We start from the raw sequence: 18853 nt of genomic DNA, 5'->3' as shown, positions 1-18853 counted from the left end.
TAGTCATTGGGTATGATTCCTCTGTGAACCATCTCTTTTACAATATGGGTGACTAGACCATAACCCACACCACTAGATATTTTAAGTATCTCAGTGGTGATTCTTAAAGGGCCAGGAGCCTTCCCTGTCTTCATATCCTTAATTACTTTTATCTACCAAGGTCCCATCAATTCGGATAGTTGTTCCCTCAATTGGATCAACATTTGGCAAACTTCCCTCTTCCCATTCATTCTCTACATTCAGCAGTCTTTCATAATGGCAATTCCAAGCTTTTTCTTTGCAGAATCATTAGTAGATTTTAAAGTAATCAAACAAGCAAAAACTGGCACACTAGAGTTTTGATGGCAGTATATTTTTCATAATAGTAAAAGTGTCCAACTAACAATAGTCAGAGTTGTTGCTTATATTCTATACTCAAAGAATAAAACCTGCCCCTCCACATACCCAACAAACAAATTATCTTTGCTGCAAGAAAAGAGAAAAATAATTTATTTAATGCATACCGATCCTGAGGAAAAACTTGTTTATATTCAGAATGAAAGAATCTCTGTAAAATGTTGCCCAAGAATTTGCCCCACCATGGCTGGGTACCACAGACACGGACCAACAGCATCCCAGTCAAGATTTGGATACGTTTGGTACCAGAGATACACATGTGTCGGAACAGTGCTTCACAGGTTGGTGGGCTTAGACTGGTCAGAAGAGAAACAGAGAGTTGTGGGGCAGCAGAGGATCCATTTGTAGTGCTAATTAGTGTCTCTAACAGACATTCCAGAAGGAAGCGAAGCTTATCGGTCGATGCTTTCTTTAACTGTTCATTCAAATCTGTACACTCAGAATCTACAAAGAAAAACAAAAAACAAAAAGTCACAATTTGACAATTTCAAGTGTTCATACATTTCTCAAGTTCATTTGTAAAATACGTGTTAAAATAAGGGCTGACTGAACCTATGGAGTATCAAAATACAGGCCAGAGTCAATTGGAACCAAGTCCAAAATCAAGATACCTAATATGAACTGGTTCAGTTCACTTATTTGTAATTAATTACCACATATTAAAATAGCTCTGTTGTAAGGAGGAAAAAAGAACACTATAATTAGCATTTTTTAAACCTTCATTACTATATTCAAGCCATCCTATAAAACAGCAACAGGAGCTTAGCATTAGACCAGAGTCCCAAATCATCAATGTTACCACTGAACAGTGGTCCTAGTTCTGGCTGTAGGTTACATATAAAAGATGATGTGTAACAGCCTATCCATCCTAAGTTGAAATTATCATGCATTTCATCTCTGAATACAAGACATTGATCTATTTTATCTCTGAATACAAGACATTTATTTTACCTATTGCACTGTGGAATCAATTCAGTCAAACACAACATTCCCCTATAAATCCCCAGGTCAAAAAAATTTGATAAAAATTGAATCTAATGGTTACCCTTTTTAATAACAGAGAGGCCAAGACCACGCTGCAGTCTGTCAATAGCATGGTGGCATAGATTCAGCTGTAGTTGTAGTTGCAAGCAATCATTATAGATGCAAGTGATTTTGTCATCAACATTTTTCTTGGGATTCTTTTGCAGAAAGCACTGGACATGGTCACTTGCTGACTGGGATGCAAGTAGAGAGGTTAGCAATGTATCAAGCTGAGTTTTTGTCAAGCTGTAACGACACTGGATGTCTTCGAGCAACGAAAGAAACAAGCCAAGCTGTGAGAGTATCATCTGCTGCTGTTGTTGATGCTCCTGTCCTGAGGAAGGGGCTGCTGTCGATGAGGATGCCTGATTGCTGCCAGACACTCCGCCATGGTGTTCAAGATAGCTGTTCCACTCCCATGGAAAGATGAAGCTGTGTCCATAGAAAGAACCAACAGGAATCTTTGATCTTGTTGCACTGCCTCCATATCGACCAATCGTGGTTATCTGAGGAAGTGCAGAATAATAAAGACATATATATAGAAATTATTTCTCATAGCTCCAGAATAAGAAACATTAAGCGGCCGTTACATACAACATTTTACATTCATTATTTCATACTAACATTTCCACAAGTATCAATATATTTATGAATTATCAGGCAACAGTTTTCATAGATATTATAGAACTAACATTTTTTATACTTTTATAAGATGTCCATTATGATATCATTGCAAAAATAAAGAAGCTTGCAGAATTATAGGTTTTATCTAGGGAAATCTTTTAACATCAATGACTTTTTTTCTATTATAATGAAGATTAATTGCAGCAGTGCTTATACAATTTTAGTCTCTCTAAAATTGAGGGGATAGTTGGGACGAAGTGTTCAGTTTGAATTCTTCCCAGTTGAATGGTCAATGGGAAACATTAGCCCGAAGGGAAGTTGAGTAATAAGTTGTTCAGAAAAGAAAGACTTAGGTCAATGTTTAACACAAGGTTTGGAAGATAAGTTAGAAATTGGAAGTTAAGGAGGAGAGATAAGTACAACACATTTCAGGAAGATTTAGTATATAATACCACTTTTAATTTAGATATAAGTGATAAAAAGCATAAAGAGCATCCAGCTGCAAAAATGGTTACACTAACAAACCACCATCCTACCATGTTAATATAGAAAAACAGATATATAGTGAAAAAATAATGAAATGATGCCATAAATAGTAAAGACAATTACCTTGAGATAACGACAAATTGGAGGTGGCATGATGTTATTCATAATAAGTGATCGGATGCCAATATCAGAGGCTATCACCAACCTCTGACCATCAGTTTCTTCACTCTGCACCCATACATCTATTGATAGTGATGCCAGATCAGCACAAGCAGGAATGATCACATCGGTCAGCAGAACAGGTTTGCCGAGATCCAAAATGACAAAGCGCCGTGCACCTGTTAAATAAGAAATTCAAACATCACACATTTATCACCTGAGTAGTTTCTTCTGCAGTCACTTTTATAATGTTCTCCAATGCACCTAAAACCAACCAGTGGCCCACCATTTTAACACACCTGGCCACACCAGTGAATCTATTCTTTCTAAAATTATTTATATGACTATTTGTACTTGTGTCAGATGAAAACAAAGAAAGAAGTCATGATGTTAGATCTCAAAATGCTGAAACATTTCACAACTTAAGACAATAACTTCAGCAGTCAGGAATATACTGGATAGCTGAGCATTCCTGCCATCAAGGAATGTTGGTTATTTGATGTAACAACACTGCCGATGAATTGTGAGATAATTTATATAAAAGCAACACACAAAAGACAAGCTAGATAAAGAAAACAAAAACAAAACAAAAGAATACCTGAATGCATCCTTTCTACAACAAGGACTTGAGGAGAAGGAGGCTGCAACAGGTGTGGTAGTACCATCTGGACCCGTTGTTTGTTGTCAGATTTTTCAGTGTTTTGATTCTGAAAATTCAACAGAACGAAACATTAGGGGATGTGATGAAATGGATTCATGAAATACAGAAAAGATTTCATTATTGGAAAATTAGAAACTGGCATTGCAAACTAACAAATTACTAGCAGAATTGACAGAATATCAAAATGTTTTGAGGTGTTTAGCTGTGTGCCATCATGATAAAAGAAATAGCGGTTCAGAAATTTAGAATATATAAAAAAAGGTAAACATAACTAACTTACTTTATCTCCCAGGAGAGAAGGCACTTTCACATAAAGTGGTCCGTTGTCACTTGGGACACCAGCTGATAAATACGGAGGGCCTGTGGCTGGCCAGTTTTCATTGGGTGGAGACAAAGGAGGTGTCATAAATAAGGGAGTGGTTTTTGGATTTTGGGCCTGCTGCTTGAAAGCTTGATCACTGGAGTTGTTTGCAGCAGGTTTGACCGTTTTCAGTACTGTGCTGAGCAGCTGCTTGATAGATTCAACATCCTTCTTAGACTGTTGTACTTTAGTTGCCAGTTGCTGCACTTGTTGCTCAGCCATTGCAAGAGAGGAAGGTAGTGATGCCATAGTGGCCCCTGTTGTAGCTACATTTGACAAACTCTCACCAAAGTTCACGGTACCAGACAAGCCAGAAGAACCAACAATAGGTATGCTACTGGAGCCTGATGGACCAGAGTCAAGTCTTTCCATTTTGGTTGAGTCACTTGTAGCGTGACATGTGAAGTGCAGTGGTTCAACTTCAAGAAGGCCAAGAATATTGTGCCGAAGGTACTCTGATGGGAACTTATCACACTGTTTGTCAGATAACTGGTTGAATAAATCATAATAGTCCATCTCATCTTGCTGTGGAGGAGGTTGAAAGCTCTGTGCTGCAGGAGTATTTGTTGCAGCAGCACTTGCATATGTGTATGGTGATGATGACTGTCGCAAACTGTTAGCAGGGTAGATGTCAAAAAGATCTGGATCGAATGGATGTCCCTGCAGTCCATACCTACAAGTAAATACAGTTTAATTATAATGGGAATATGACAATGACTTCATCTAAACTACTACAGCTTTATTGTCACAGGGAATGAATTAGTCTAAAAATTAGATGATTGGGCTGCCTTTAACTTATAAACACACAAAGTAAATATAAAACATTTCAAGTGATGTAAAGCCATAAGTGCAGTAGTTATTTGTTGAAACTAAACAGACATTTGTTGTAACTCGGAAAAAAAAGAATGAATTCTATTTGTTTTCAATTCCTCTCTTTATGATTGACAATACCCTCACCTACAAATACTACTTTACTACATCTCCCCACATCTCTATCTCTTGAAGCTACCGCCTGACTGGCCCTCGTGCCAGTGGCACATAAAAGAACCCACTACATTCTCTGAGTGATTGGCGTTAGGAAAGGCATCCAGCTGTAGAAACTCTGCCAGATCAGATTGGAGCCTGGTGCAGTCATATGGCTCACCAGTCCCCAGTCAAATCGTCCAACCCATGCCAGCATAGAAAGTGGACGTTGAACAATGATGATGATATATATGAAACAGTTTTCACCACAACTGTCCAATGAACAGGAACATGAAACTGAGTAATAGTTTTGTGATAATTTTGCAGCTTTAATAAAAGCATATTACTCTACCTTTGGTATTCAAGTACTATTTTTCCCACCTTGTTTTGCACTCATGTGCTCACCTCTGTATGTGTGTATATATGTATACACACACACAATATTTAATCCATATTTGTTAGTCCAAAAAATACACTTTGTCAGATAAACAATTATGGATTAACTACTTTATTCACTCTCAGACTTTTTTGAGTACTTTATAAGTGGCCAGACACGACTTCATTTGAACTTGTCACTTCCTGGAATGAATACACATGCACACACTCAAGTACATTTAGACATGTACATAAATACATGCACTCACACATAATCATGCTGAACATTAAATCAGTAATATACAAACAGTAATTATTATTTCTAGTTAAATATAACAGCATGTGTTTAACATTGCCAATAAGACTACTACAATGCAGCTGCTTTAAAAATTTATCAAGTATTAGGAGAAAAGTCAAGCTATAAGTTGATACAGAAATGTCTTAACTATGACCTGGCATCCATTTACAAATGTCAGTGGCATAATGAATAAATAGGCTTTATTATTATTAGTAGTTTAGGATCAATATTTCCTGGTTTTGAAAAATCTCTATAGTCCAAACCAGGAACATGTTGATAACAATCAGGTCAAATCAATAGATCTAAATAATAAAAAAAAAATAATTAAAAAAAAAACATTTCAACTCTAACAATGAGGTTAGTAGTTCAAATCAAACCACACCAATGAAAAACCAATGAAAGAAATGTGTTGAATCTAGCCATAGAAAACTGGTTGATATTACAACATGAACCCGTAGAGTTCATGTATGTTATAGAAATATATGTAAATATATGGGTAGGCATTTGTGCTGTCTTGTGTGTACATAACATACACATATATATGGTTGTGTGTTTGCGTTATCTTGCGTGTCTATATGTGAGTGTATGTTTATTTTAATATGTTTGTGTACGCATACACATCAAAGATTACTATGTGTATATACATCAAAAAGTATTATGAGTAAATACTGAGAGAAAGAAAAGAAGTGCTTACCGAGCTTTTAGCAGTGAATGCAAAGGTATATCCCTGTTGTAATAGCACTTGGCTACTTTTGTAAGCATACTGACACATTTCTCAGCCACAAGTGAATCATTCATTTGCTTCACTATGTTGAGCAGTGTGAAGAACCAACGCAGTGCCCCAGCTGAGTAGCCTGATGGTAGGAGAGGAAGGCACTCCAGTAAAGCCTGCAGTAAACTGTAGCTGAATGATGGGGTGACATCAGGATCAGAACTGCTTTTGCATAATCTAAAAGAAAAATGTGAGAAAAAAAAAAACATTATGAGTTTATTATAAAATTGGATATAACACCTAGTTAATGTCAAGGAATATTAAGTATACATAAAAACTTCCAGCACTAGATAGGTTGCAAGATTGAAGAGCCTTCACTATTTTAAGTCATCTCTGTTCATTCAAGACAGCAAGACCAAGAAAGGTTGAATAGAATAATGGAGTAATGAGGGTGAGAGGGTGAAAGGGACTGGTGGGATAAACAGTGACAGGAAGAAGAAAAGAGTGAAAGCATAATTTACATACTTTTTAATTGTTCTATTACAATTTATTTTGTCTTTCAGTCAATAATATAATTAGTTCAATGTATTTATAGTACTATGCTAACACATTTGGCAAAGAGACTTGGCATTCCTGAACCATATCCTCATATTCCAACAGAAAGCAAATCTTTTACATTGAGGTCTCAACTGGAATCATGGAGGTTTGGTGAGAACAAACAGTTTATTTGGTGTGGAAGTAACACCAGATAATCTAGAAATTCATTCTTTAGTTTAACAGTTATGTCAGTGTAATCTCTTCCGTTGAGCCCGGAACATACTTCCTTCTCTTCAATAGGAAACTTCCACTGACAGCATTTTTTCAGCCAACACTTATCACATTGTCAACTGAACTGTGTTCACACACACACCAGAAGTATCAATAGCAATGCAGGTTGCCCGATACATTTTCACCAACTTAATCATTGTCACATGATTAAAATATGAGATCTAGAGCTTAGTTTCACTTTCGTGATGTGAAATAGAGCAGTAGTCCATACCCCGTAGCATTCCCATTAGTGAAGGCACATGGCCTAGTGGTTAGGGGGTTGCTCTCACAATCACAAGATCATGATTTCAATTCCCAAACCAGCTGTGCATTATATTCTTGAGCAAAACACTTCATTTTATGTTGCTCCAGCCCACTCAGTTGTAAATGAGTAACCTTAGCATACAAGGGTGAGGTGGTAACTCAAGAAAATTGCCAGAACAGAGGTCTTGCGAGCCACATTTTTTAAGTAATCGAAAGGATGAATAGTACAACCTGTACTGTGAATGCCAATTTGTTAGGATTGGTTGTTCAACCACTTTGAAGGATAATGATGAACATTCTCATGCGAACAAGAACCTATTTTCGATATGCTGAGACCCCCTTCGGTCATGACTGACCATGGGATTGCACCTAGAAAGTTACCCTACCAGGCACAAGTCTGGGCAGTGATGTTTATGGAAGACCAGCAGTCGCCCATGCATACCGGCCTCCCCTCTCCACGCCAGCAGTGTTATCCAAGGGAAAGGCAAAGGGCTGATACAGCTTGGCACCAGTGACGTCGCAACTCATTTCTACAGCTGAGTGAACTGGAACAATGTGAAATAAATTGTCTTGCTCAAGATCACAATACGCAGCCCAGTCCGGGATTCGAACTCACAACCTCACGATCATAAGCTCGATGCTCTAACCACTGAGTCATGCGCCTTCACATTTTCAACATATAAACTGAAGAAATGCACAAACAAAGTACCAACAGTAGATTCGACCCATGAACATGTACTTCCAAATCTTAACCACTTGATATTGTATAACTAAAGATAAGACAAAATATTTTAGTTAGCTACACAGCAATGACAATAGCAATAAGTACAATACTTACTCCATACAAAGGACTAGTAAGCGTGAAGCTTTGTGAGCAGTTGTTCTCGTACCATGAATGAAACAAGCTTTCACCAAACTTAATAATTCTTTCTTTACAGTAACAAGCACAGTACAGTCTGGAATCCTGTGAAGAACAAAGAAAATAAAAAGTCAATCATCATAATTTAATAACCATAACTTAATCTGCTTTACAAAATTAGCAGAGGAGAAAAAAAGGGTATTCTGAAAGTATTTTTTACATTAAAATTTACATATACACTATGTCGATTACATATAAAACAGGTTCTAAATATTGATATGTATGACATTATAGACAAACAGAAGGTCAACATCTACAGAAAATATCCTATCCAGAAGAGCCAAGAAGGAGTTCAAGTCAATGAGGGAACCTGCACGAAAGAAAGAGCTATTATGTGATTGCAGAAATAGCCGTTAAACACACTGGAAAATGTAGTCAAAGATACAAGATGGTGCAACTATCTTGTGGATGGTTGAAACTGGAAAGCTTTTGATCATAATTTTACTGGGTTAGGACTACCAATCAGAAATATGGAGTATGGGTAGCAACGCTGACACACAGACAGTTCCTGATGCAAATGTATTCCATCTAGAAAGATTTAATTTAATCAATGCCTGCCCGTATCTATAAATTGTCCTTACTTTCGACTTGGATCATTCATCTGTACAGCTGTCACCCAACACAAGATATCAAGGGCAAGGTTCTCATGATGGTCTTCACTTGTATGGATATGATTCTGGTTTGGATTGGTCACTGCACAAAGGAGGTTCTCATGAAACTCGGCTGATTCAATCATCATATTCCGATGCCACCTGTTAAATGATTACAAAAGAACAAAAAGTGGATCAGGGTCCAAACAACTGGTATTGTTTTATGACATTTTATGACTTGGAAGTAAATCAGAGAGAGAGTAAAAAGAGAAAGTATAAGAGGGAGAAAGGCATGAGCATATTAAAACATTTTATTTCAACACAAAAAACAAAAAACAAAAAAAGGAATTTTGCCATTTTCTCAGGTTGGTATGAGTTGAATAGATCTAATGTCCAGGTCATTGCCATTTGTTTTAAGTCTTCCATCACTCCAGCTGTGTGGTCAAACATCCCAAGAACTGACCTCACACTATGTTATAAAATATTAAGTTTTCTTTACAGCTTTGAGAGATAGCAAGGCTAGTTATAGGGTTTCAATTTTATGGCACTTAATGGATAATAATGATCTTCTGATATTCTCTAGCAATTAAAAGACCTGATATTTATAGACTTTTGCTGTGAGGAAAAAGAGAGGGTTAACGCTTTGGATAGGACCACAAAAGGGTTTTGTCTAAATCATTAGAAGGGTCTTCTTCAATTCTAGTTTGCAAAATTGAATCAATTATATTGCCAATTCAAGTCAAAGTAATTTATTCAATTTGCAAAACTATTTGTATTTATTGTTTGCCAACACAGAAAATGACTGGCTCTTAGTTTTCCTCTAGACTACCTAAAGACAAAAATGAAATGTGCTGCAGAATTGAACCAAAGATCACATGGCTCACTGTTCAATACCATATTCACTTAAAAATACCTTTAACACACAAGTCAAAGACACCACCTCTACACAGTTGCTATATCTACTAGATAAAGCAAGTGTGTAGAGGCTCGCAGCTTTGTCATTAAATGAAGATTTTATCAAATATTTCCATCTTCACTGCAATGTTCCAAGAATAAAACACCTGAAGACAACTGGAGATCAAACCAATAAAAACAAAGTGTAGATAAATTCCGTAAAATGTTCATCATTAAAAATGAAAAGTCCAAATAAAGTTAATAATAATAATAAATGAAGTTAATATAATATTATCTTATTAACTCTTCTCAGCTATTTCAAACATTTGAATCTTTCTGACAATTCAGACCATATCAAGAAAATAAAAACACTGCCTGCAGTGATCAGGAGGTCAAGGGTATATTCATACAGAAACTATGGTAGGTGAGACTAGTCAAAAAGAACAAAAGCTTAGTCAAAACTTGAACGTTGGCATCATTAAGCCAGCACCTTGAGTATACGGTCATCACTTAGCATAATAAATTGGATGTAAAGAAATCAATTTGACCATCAGAAAAGAAATAACAAAATGAACAAGAAAATAATGTTGTGGGTCTCACCTTTCTTTTGGAACACGTGTCTTTTTAGTTTTCCGTACAGTGATAGATAGTTCTTGGATCCAGTCACAGCCTTGAATATTCTCCAGCTTCATTTTTGGAGCAGAAGACACTCGCTCAGTAGTGTTAAATCCTGGATATGGAATGTTATCAAATAAAGATTTGATGGATTTCACTTTCTGTTTGTCAAACATTGTCGTGTTGTTCAGAGTTGTGGATTTCTTTTTGTTTTCAGACGCCTAACAAAAGATAACACATTTAAACATATCACACTGAAAGATGAAGAAATTAATAAGTATTAGATTTTTTTCCTGACACAGTTGCAAAATTAAAATTCCACTTTCGTCTATTTTATTTGTGCATATACAGACATTTATGTATATCTATAAATGTGCTTGTTCATTTTATTTCATACTAGCAACATAATCGTTTAATGTCCACCTTCCATGCATGCATGGGTAGGATGGTTCACAGGAGCTGGCCAGGTAGAAAAACTACCCTATGCTACTCTGTCTGTTTTGGCGGGGTTTTCACAGTTGAATGCCCTTCTTAACACCAACCACTCTGCAGTGTGGACGCAGTGCTTTTTACATGGCACTAGCACATGCAAAGTTAGTTTTGGTAGGATTTTTACAGCTGGATGCCCTTCCAAATGCCAACTAATTTACAGTGTGGACTGGATGCTTTTAACATGGCACAAGCACTGGCAGGGTAACCAAGTAACTCACAAGACATGGTTGGAAGATTATATATTGAGGTACTGTTTTACAGCCACATGCCTCTCCTGTTGCTAACCTTTATTTTTCAAGTAAGAGACTTTTCGTAAAAAGTGGGTGTACATACACACAAGGCCTCAAAAAGCACTTTTATGCCTGTGTATGTATGTGATGTGCAACCTATTGGAGCATTTGTTTTTACAGAAGAATGACTTTCTAATTACTCTAAATTAATTGGCAACTGAGCAGAGAAAGTGTAAAGTTGACAGGACCTTTTAGTCCTGTCTTGTCATGGAAGCGTCAATCTCTCCAGGACTGGTACTACAAGAAAATGCACTCAGTACACTCCATAAAGTGGTTGGCAATAAGAAGGGCATCAAGTTGTAGAAAGCAAACCAAAATGATAAGTATGGGTACCAGTCTATGAGAGCAATAGCACCCTATAAATGATTCAGATTAAGACAATTCATCCAACCCATACCAGCATGGAAAGTGAAAGATGATTACAATAATTATTACCTGAGTTTTATCTGGAGAATCTTCTCCTTTGGTAAAGAACCCTTTGATGTGCAAAAGGAATGACCGAGATTTAGAGTTGAGCAGCTGGGGGCTGGTTAAGGTAACCAAGGCACTGCTACCTGACAAATCAAGACATGAAGACACCGGTAAAGGTCCACACAAAATTTCTGCATTGAGCATTTCTAAGAATAGGGGATCCAGCACATTATTCACTTCAGACTTCCCATTAAAGGTGGAATCATTCAAGAGATTAGGCCTTGGGTGTAAGTTGAAATCAAGTTTTTGGTCCACTTCAACAACAAAGGGTTTAGGGTCTATTGTCACAGAAGACACAAAGTCTGAAGTTGTTGGATTTTGCGATGTAGCAGTAGATAAATTCAAACCATTTTTAGCACCGGTGGTGGTGGTTGGGGTGGGGGTTGTAGTGGAAGTGGAGGTGGTGGTGGTGGTTGTAGACTCCTTCTCTGACAAGGTGGAAGTTGAAGTATCTGGGGCAGCAGGAGGCTGTTGTTTCCCTATGTTGCCTATGTTCTGTTTGAGGAGTGTCACTTGGATATTCGGAAGAGTGTTGTACATGTTCATGAGGAGGGTAAACTTGACGTCTATATGACCCACTGTACAAGGCCTTGGAAGGACTAGTTCAAACAAATGTTCATCCCATGTATTGCTGCAGAAACAAAAGAAATGGAATAAGACAGACAAACAGACCATGTTTAATCTTAAAACATTAATCAACATGATGGACATAAACCACAAACCAAATTTAGTGACAAATCACAAACCTTGTTTCAGTTTAAATACTTTACAGCATATACATCTAACTGTATCAGTTTTATATATTTGTTTCACTATTTTAGGTTTTCTTCCCTAAACAGTATGTGGTCTGGGTCAATATTGAGATGTGCACCCTTACCAAAGCATTCGTTTTTTTTCATATGACTTTCCCTATTTGCAATCATTCAACCAATAAGAACAAGTGGAATTACTCACTTAAGCAAACCAAATACAGTATCATGTGTACTAGATAATGGAAACAATGATTGTGGTTAAGCTTAAACTCATAAACATGTAATCATTAGTCCATTGTACTTGCTACCAATGGCTGTTCCTTCATATCATCTTGCATATATTACTACTCCATTTATATAGATCCCTAACCAACCTACTCCACTGTGACAATGTTCTGTATTTAGGATATAGCTATCACATATGAAGCTTCATTGAATTTTGCCCACAGTGGGAGGAAAGAGACATTAAGTAACAATACAAATAATGTGTTACCTTTCAGGCTGTAGTTTCCATGTTCGCGTGTGCTGTGTTGCTTCGCCTTGTTGCTGAAGATGTTGAGGGTGACGCCTCTGCTGCTGTTCCTGTTGTATTTCAGCCCAACATGGTGAGACTGTGGCACTGAAACGTGGCATGAGGTTCTCAAACTCAGTTAGCGAGTGCAACCTCATCAGTTTCTCTGTTGTTAATGGTTCGGCAAAGAGGGATTCCTCAGCTGAAAGATATATTTAGGTAAGTAGGAAGATTTAAAATCAGGATTAACAAAAGTTTTGAACCTTACACAGTTTAAAAAAATTTTTTAAAATCAAGTTTACAAGAAGAACTATAGCATAATTGACTAAATTAAAAAAAGAAAATTTAGCTGGCTAAGACCACTGAGATAACAAAAGCTTTCAACCCATGTACTTTCAACTTGGTACTCTATCACTCAACAACCAAAACCACCAAGCTGTATCCAAGCACTGTAGTATCGTACAGCTCACTATTGTTGTTACTGAGAGTATCAGTACATCAGTCAGTTGTTTTAAAATTACACAGCTGGGCTCAGATGTTGAGTTAATTTGAAGTTTGAAGGATAGAATAGTGGGAAAGAAAAACACACTTCTGTGTATCTTCCTTTAAATCTTCACCTGGAAATCTAGTTTCCAAATAGTACACACAATTTAAAAGGTTATACATACAAGTAGTAAATATTTGGGTAAGTATTTGGATACACTACTGCAAAACAAAATTGCAGAAAACCAAAAGTATTTCCAAAAACAATGCTAATTAATATCCAATTACTTACTGGCAGTCTGTTTGGTCTTTTGATGTTCATTAACTTCATCATTACCAGCATCAACTGAGTCCAGATCACTCAATGCCTCTTTGTTGTTGAATATACCACAGTTGGACATTTCTAATATGGCAGGGTTTTGTTCAGACAGTTGATAGAAATGTAGCTTACCACCCATTGTGCATGCACACAATCGATCAAGTCCTACGTTTGGAGCCAATGACAAATAAAAACAAAAGTAGAAAGGAAAAGTGGTTAATTCAAACTGAATAAGAAAATGATTGACAAACTGAATAAAAAAATGATTACAGATATAAATCAAAATTTTGATAGACAGCAGGCTGATAGATTGACAATTATCCTTTTAGCATTAAATACTGTGTTCTGAAAATAGCTATACTAAATAATGTCTTGCTTTTCTGACTTATTCTTAATGGGATAAATAAACCAATAGAATAAGTACTAGGCTTACAAAGAATAAGCTCCGAGGTCAATTTGCTTGACTAAAGGTGGTGTTCCAGCATAGCAGCAGTCAAATGACTGAAACAAGTAAAAGAATAAAAGAATATAGGAAATGATAGTGGGTTTGCTTCTTGTAAGTTTTTAAGGTCAATTGGCAGTTTGGGTAGTTTAGTTGATTTTTTAAAATCTATTTCACTTAGTAAAACTAGCTATCTTGGTCATACAAAAATATAATGGGTTCATACCAAATTATGACTGATGCAAATGGCGTAATTGTTTATCATTCAGCCAAGTTGTTAAATATTGCATTGCAGTACACACAACAAACACTGGTATCCAGTCCTTTTCTTGTTCTTACAATCAAAATCCTTGATACTATCACTATGTTTCTTTGCAGTTACAAAGAAGGAAAATACTGTCCATAGACATAAAAAAAGTTGTGCATTGATTCACACAAGCAGCACAGCCATTTGAAAACTTCTGAATTACTGCACAAGACCTACAAAACTAATTAGAGTATATAGCTTGTGATATGTTCATCCTGTCACATGATATGATTGCCCTGTTACATGAAAAGAGGCAAGACAATTTATATATACATTAAGAGCAATATTTTTTTTACTTGTTTCAGTCATTTGACTGTGGCCATGCTGGAGCACCGCCTTTAGTCGAGCAAATCGACCCCATGACTTTTTCTTTGTAAGCCTGGTACTTATTCTATCGGATCTTTTGCCGAACCGCTAAGTTACGGGGACGTAAACACACCACCATCAGTTGTAAAGCGATGTTGGAGGGACAAACACAGACACAAACACACACACACACACACATATATATACATATACATATATACGACGGGCTTCTTTCAGTTTCCGTCTACCAAATCCACTCACAAGGCTTTGGTCAGCCCGAGGATATAGTAGATGACACTTACCCAAGGTGCCACGCAGTGGGACTGAACCCGGAACCATGTGGTTGGTAAGCAAGCTACTTACCACACAGCCACTCCTACGCCTATATAAACTAAAATTTAATTTCACAAAATCTGGGGACAACAGGATAATTCTAGATTTAAAATTGAAGTACCAAAATGACCTAAAAATTCTTATTTGTTTCCGGTAACAAAATTTCTACTACTTAGAGTCATAGATCAACTTGATTAGGGTTCACCTAGAGTGAACTACAACAGAACATCATCAACAGAAGAAAAAGAGGAAAACCTCCTACCATCACATATTCATCATGTATAACTGCTTCACCTTTTGCTATTAATTTGTTTGCTTATGTTGAAAGTATTATGGCAAATGTAAACATGAAAAACTGTTTCAATAAAAAAATAGCCTCATAGACAATATGTGTCCTGATTATTTAAGATGCCATATGCATGCAGGTGGCTGTAACAGTTTCAGTAAGTTCTAGCCTATCATATACCACAAGTAGATTGCAAAATCACAGCTAAAAACAAATAATCACATTTTACACGTTTGGTTAGAAACCTCAAATTAATTCTTAAACATTACTGAGAGTAGAAGACTGTAGCAGAGAACAACAAAGGAAATTGTGAGAAGTGTTAGGAACATATCAGGATTCTGGGCCTCACTGATGAAATAATGCAGGATAAAAAGAAGAGGCAATTTGCTAAATTGCAAACCATTCAAACATGTTAAAATGATAGCATCTCTCTCTAACAATAATAGAAGGAAAAAAAAAAACAAAGGTAAATTCAAAATGGAGGCAAACATAATATGATGGATATAGCCATAATTATTTTGCAGTACTAATATAATCTTTAAAAATCTTTCCTCATTATTGTAGAAAATTAGGACCTCAAAAGAAATGTACTGTATTTGATGGCCAGGCATATCAGATATACCCCATTTTCAACAGTGCATATTCAGCAACGAAGTTTTTAGACCATTAAAGCAAGTAATACTCAAAGCAATCTAGGTCCAACTTCACATATAGGAAAATGCGTGATTTTTTTTTTTTTGTTGAGACTTAAAAAAAAAAAAAAAGTGTATCTCATCATCATCATTTCATGTCCATTTTCCATGCTGGCATGGGTTGGGCAGTTTGACTGGCACTGGTAAGGCCAGGGGTTGCACCAAGCTCCATAGTCTGTTTTTGGCATGGTCTCATGGATGCCCTTTCTAACACCAACCACTCCACAGAGTGTACCGGGCACCAGCATGAGTGCTTTTCACAGAGCACCAGCACAGGTATCAATTCTACTGTGGTGGATGATGCCACCAAATACAATTTCTAAAAGCATAAAAAGGTTCACATGGTATTTTACCAAAAATATAAAAATGGATGTTAAATGATGATGATGATGACAAAATTACTTTTGCAGATTTTCACTGAAGACATATAAAATGACAAAAAAAAAAAAAAAAGTATTGTCTTCAAAGTTATATTCTAAATATGCTCACTATTTTCTTAGCAAAACAATTTCTAACTGAGAGATGTAAGATGATTAAACATACATACCTGTACAACAAGTAAGTGATGTAAATTTATCACCTTCTTCAGGTTCAATCTGAGCCACAGACGTTAAAGTAGAAAGGTCCCAGAGTTTTATGTGTCCATTGTATAAAACTGTACCAAAGAGTCCATGTGGTTCAGATGAACGAGAATGGTGGTTGTCTATGGAAGTTGAGTCTTCATCTTCTGCTTGACCCATGAATTCATTGGGGATAACAGCTAAGTTAACCACTGACTCAAACACTGATGGTATTAGCAATGAGTTAACAGGAGTTTCTTCAATGCGAACATGTTCGTGGTCAAAGTTCAGTCTGTAGACAAGTATAGTGCCACTAGCTGGAGTGTCAGCCAGCAGTGAAATGTTGTTGCTATTGGTGGCTGTTTCAGCTGACTGTCCTTGCTTGTTGGGGTTGTTGGGGCTATTTGCCTTTGACAAATTCTTGTTGTCAATGACAATAGAGAAACTATCACAGATATTAACAGGGGACAAAACAACAATCACATAAAGTCCATCGGTTGTCAGATTAATGGAGCTGATCTTCAGAGTTTCAGACTGAAGGTTGCGTGGTAACTCCACACACTGCAGAATATGGCCATTTGGCAGCAATGGCTGTGTTTGTTTAAATAAATTGTCCATACTTAGTGACTTGTTGGCTTCACTGATATCACTCATGCTTGAATTACTGTTGGACATTTTCGTATCCTCAAGGTTACTGTCCAATGTGGTTGTGTTAACCAATGGTTTCGATCCTGATCCTTCTTCAACCAGCAAAGCATCAGTGTCTGGTACGCTGTCAAACATTGGATCAAGCATGCCCCAATCCTGCGTCATCGCAATGGAACCTAATGTGGGTACAGATAGTTCATTGCCACTAGTTGATGGCTTGGAATTGTTGTCCTGTGGTTTTACACTGGGGGCCTTTTCATGCCAAATAGCAACAACAATGATAAAGGGGAGAAATACCATCCGATCTAAAAGGGTCACATTATCACAATCATCCAAGAGATCGGGGATAATTTTTGGTGGTAAAGTGTCACTACTGACCACCTCATTCACCTTGTTCATAAACTGGACATCTGGCTTCACAGGAAAGTCAGCATTCAACTCTGTTTCATGGTGTAACACATTACAGGAAGGTCTGGTTTTGCGCAAAGACACCCCGCACACCAGACTAGGTTGTGAAAGATACTTGGTGGAGGCACGCACATTACATTCACTGCTATTTCCATTACTGCATTCATTCCCCCCTCCTCCCTCACCAGCAGTCCCTCCTCCTTTTGATTCAATCATAAGATGATCTGGTTTTTCCATCATGCACAAAGAATGGACCTTAATATCCTGTGATGGTCTTGTTTGCTTCCAACACTTTTGATCTAAAGCAGAAAAAAAAAGAAAAGAAAACAGGTTTGCTCATTAAAAGTTTTGTCTCAAAAAATGGCTACTTTCAATTATCCTATTAGCCATGAAATTTCCTAATATTACTGAGGGTAAAGAACATGAAAATATCAAGAGAAAATGGTGAAAATTTATTTTTTGGGGAAAAAAACAAAACAAATTTCTCTTACAAAGTGATCCAGAAAAATGCTGATAGTAACTCCAAGAAAAACGGGGAGATAAACTTCATTTGCCAATTATCTCAAAATTAACGATAAACTTACAACCATTTGTTTTTATTCTTCAGCTGCAACAGAAAAGATATTTCCTTTGCTAAACAATATAAAAAGGTAAAAAATTGTTCCCAGTTGAATATAGAAACAATAAAATGCCATATCACATGGAAAGACACTGTTTAAAAAACATGACACATACAAAATAGAAACTGCCTGAAAAACTGCAAAACTCAAGGAAATTAAATTACATTCCTATGAAGGAAAAAAGATTTTAGTAAAATAATGGTTAATTATATAGTTAATTTGGTAAAATCCAAGAAAATCTGAGACCCCTGCTTCACAGTAACCTTCAGAGTTGTGGTCAATGCCAGTGCTGCCTGATTGGTGCTGTGCCAGTGGCACGTAAAAAGCACCATTCAAGTGTGGGTCGTTGCCAGTGCCGTCTGACTAGCTCCCATGCCGGTGACATGTAAAAAGCACCATTTAAGCATGGTCAATGCCAGTACTGTCTGATTGGTCCTTGTGCTTGTGGCATGTAAAAAGCACCCACTACACTCTCTGAGTGGTTGGCGCAGAAACCTTGCCAGATCAGATTGGAGCCAGGTGCAGCCTTCTGGTTTGCCAGTCCTCAGTCAAACCGTCCAACCCATGCCAGCATGGAAAGCAGACGTTAAACAACGATAAGCTCATTGTGGTTGGAGATCAGTCACCAAAATGTCAATGGACATTAGCTAAAAAATAAAAGTTCTGAGGTTGTCAATATCATGGTATCCTTTTTTAACATTTTATATACTTTTTAAGTGCATTACTGCATTCATTCTCCCCTCCTCCTTTTGATTCAATCATAAAATAGTCTGGCTTTTCCATCAT

The 18853-nt window shown here is 36.9% G+C and overlaps 1 protein-coding gene across 2 annotated transcripts in view; it reads right to left on the bottom strand.

Annotated features, from left to right (window-relative positions):
* LOC106873672 (dual E2 ubiquitin-conjugating enzyme/E3 ubiquitin-protein ligase BIRC6) overlaps positions 1–18853 on the bottom strand; it is a 130922-nt gene that overhangs the window by 47024 nt on the left and 65045 nt on the right. For both annotated transcript variants that reach the window (XM_014921126.3, XM_014921127.3), the window contains exons 11-23: positions 16379–17746; positions 13439–13630; positions 12646–12865; positions 11365–12031; positions 10133–10368; positions 8630–8800; positions 7968–8093; positions 6041–6295; positions 3630–4383; positions 3287–3395; positions 2653–2867; positions 1442–1925; positions 504–840 (exon numbers count right to left, since the gene is read on the bottom strand). In XM_014921126.3, coding sequence (XP_014776612.2) covers positions 504–840; positions 1442–1925; positions 2653–2867; positions 3287–3395; positions 3630–4383; positions 6041–6295; positions 7968–8093; positions 8630–8800; positions 10133–10368; positions 11365–12031; positions 12646–12865; positions 13439–13630; positions 16379–17746 — 5134 coding nt within the window. The remainder of the gene's footprint in view (positions 1–503; positions 841–1441; positions 1926–2652; positions 2868–3286; positions 3396–3629; positions 4384–6040; positions 6296–7967; positions 8094–8629; positions 8801–10132; positions 10369–11364; positions 12032–12645; positions 12866–13438; positions 13631–16378; positions 17747–18853) is intronic.

The sequence above is a fragment of the Octopus bimaculoides genome, chromosome 6 (assembly GCF_046866305.1).
Source record: "Octopus bimaculoides isolate indiv1 chromosome 6, ASM4686630v1, whole genome shotgun sequence".
Taxonomy (NCBI): domain Eukaryota; kingdom Metazoa; phylum Mollusca; class Cephalopoda; order Octopoda; family Octopodidae; genus Octopus; species Octopus bimaculoides.
Note: the sequence above shows the minus strand (reverse complement) of the source record. Positions and strands in the feature narration are given on the sequence as shown.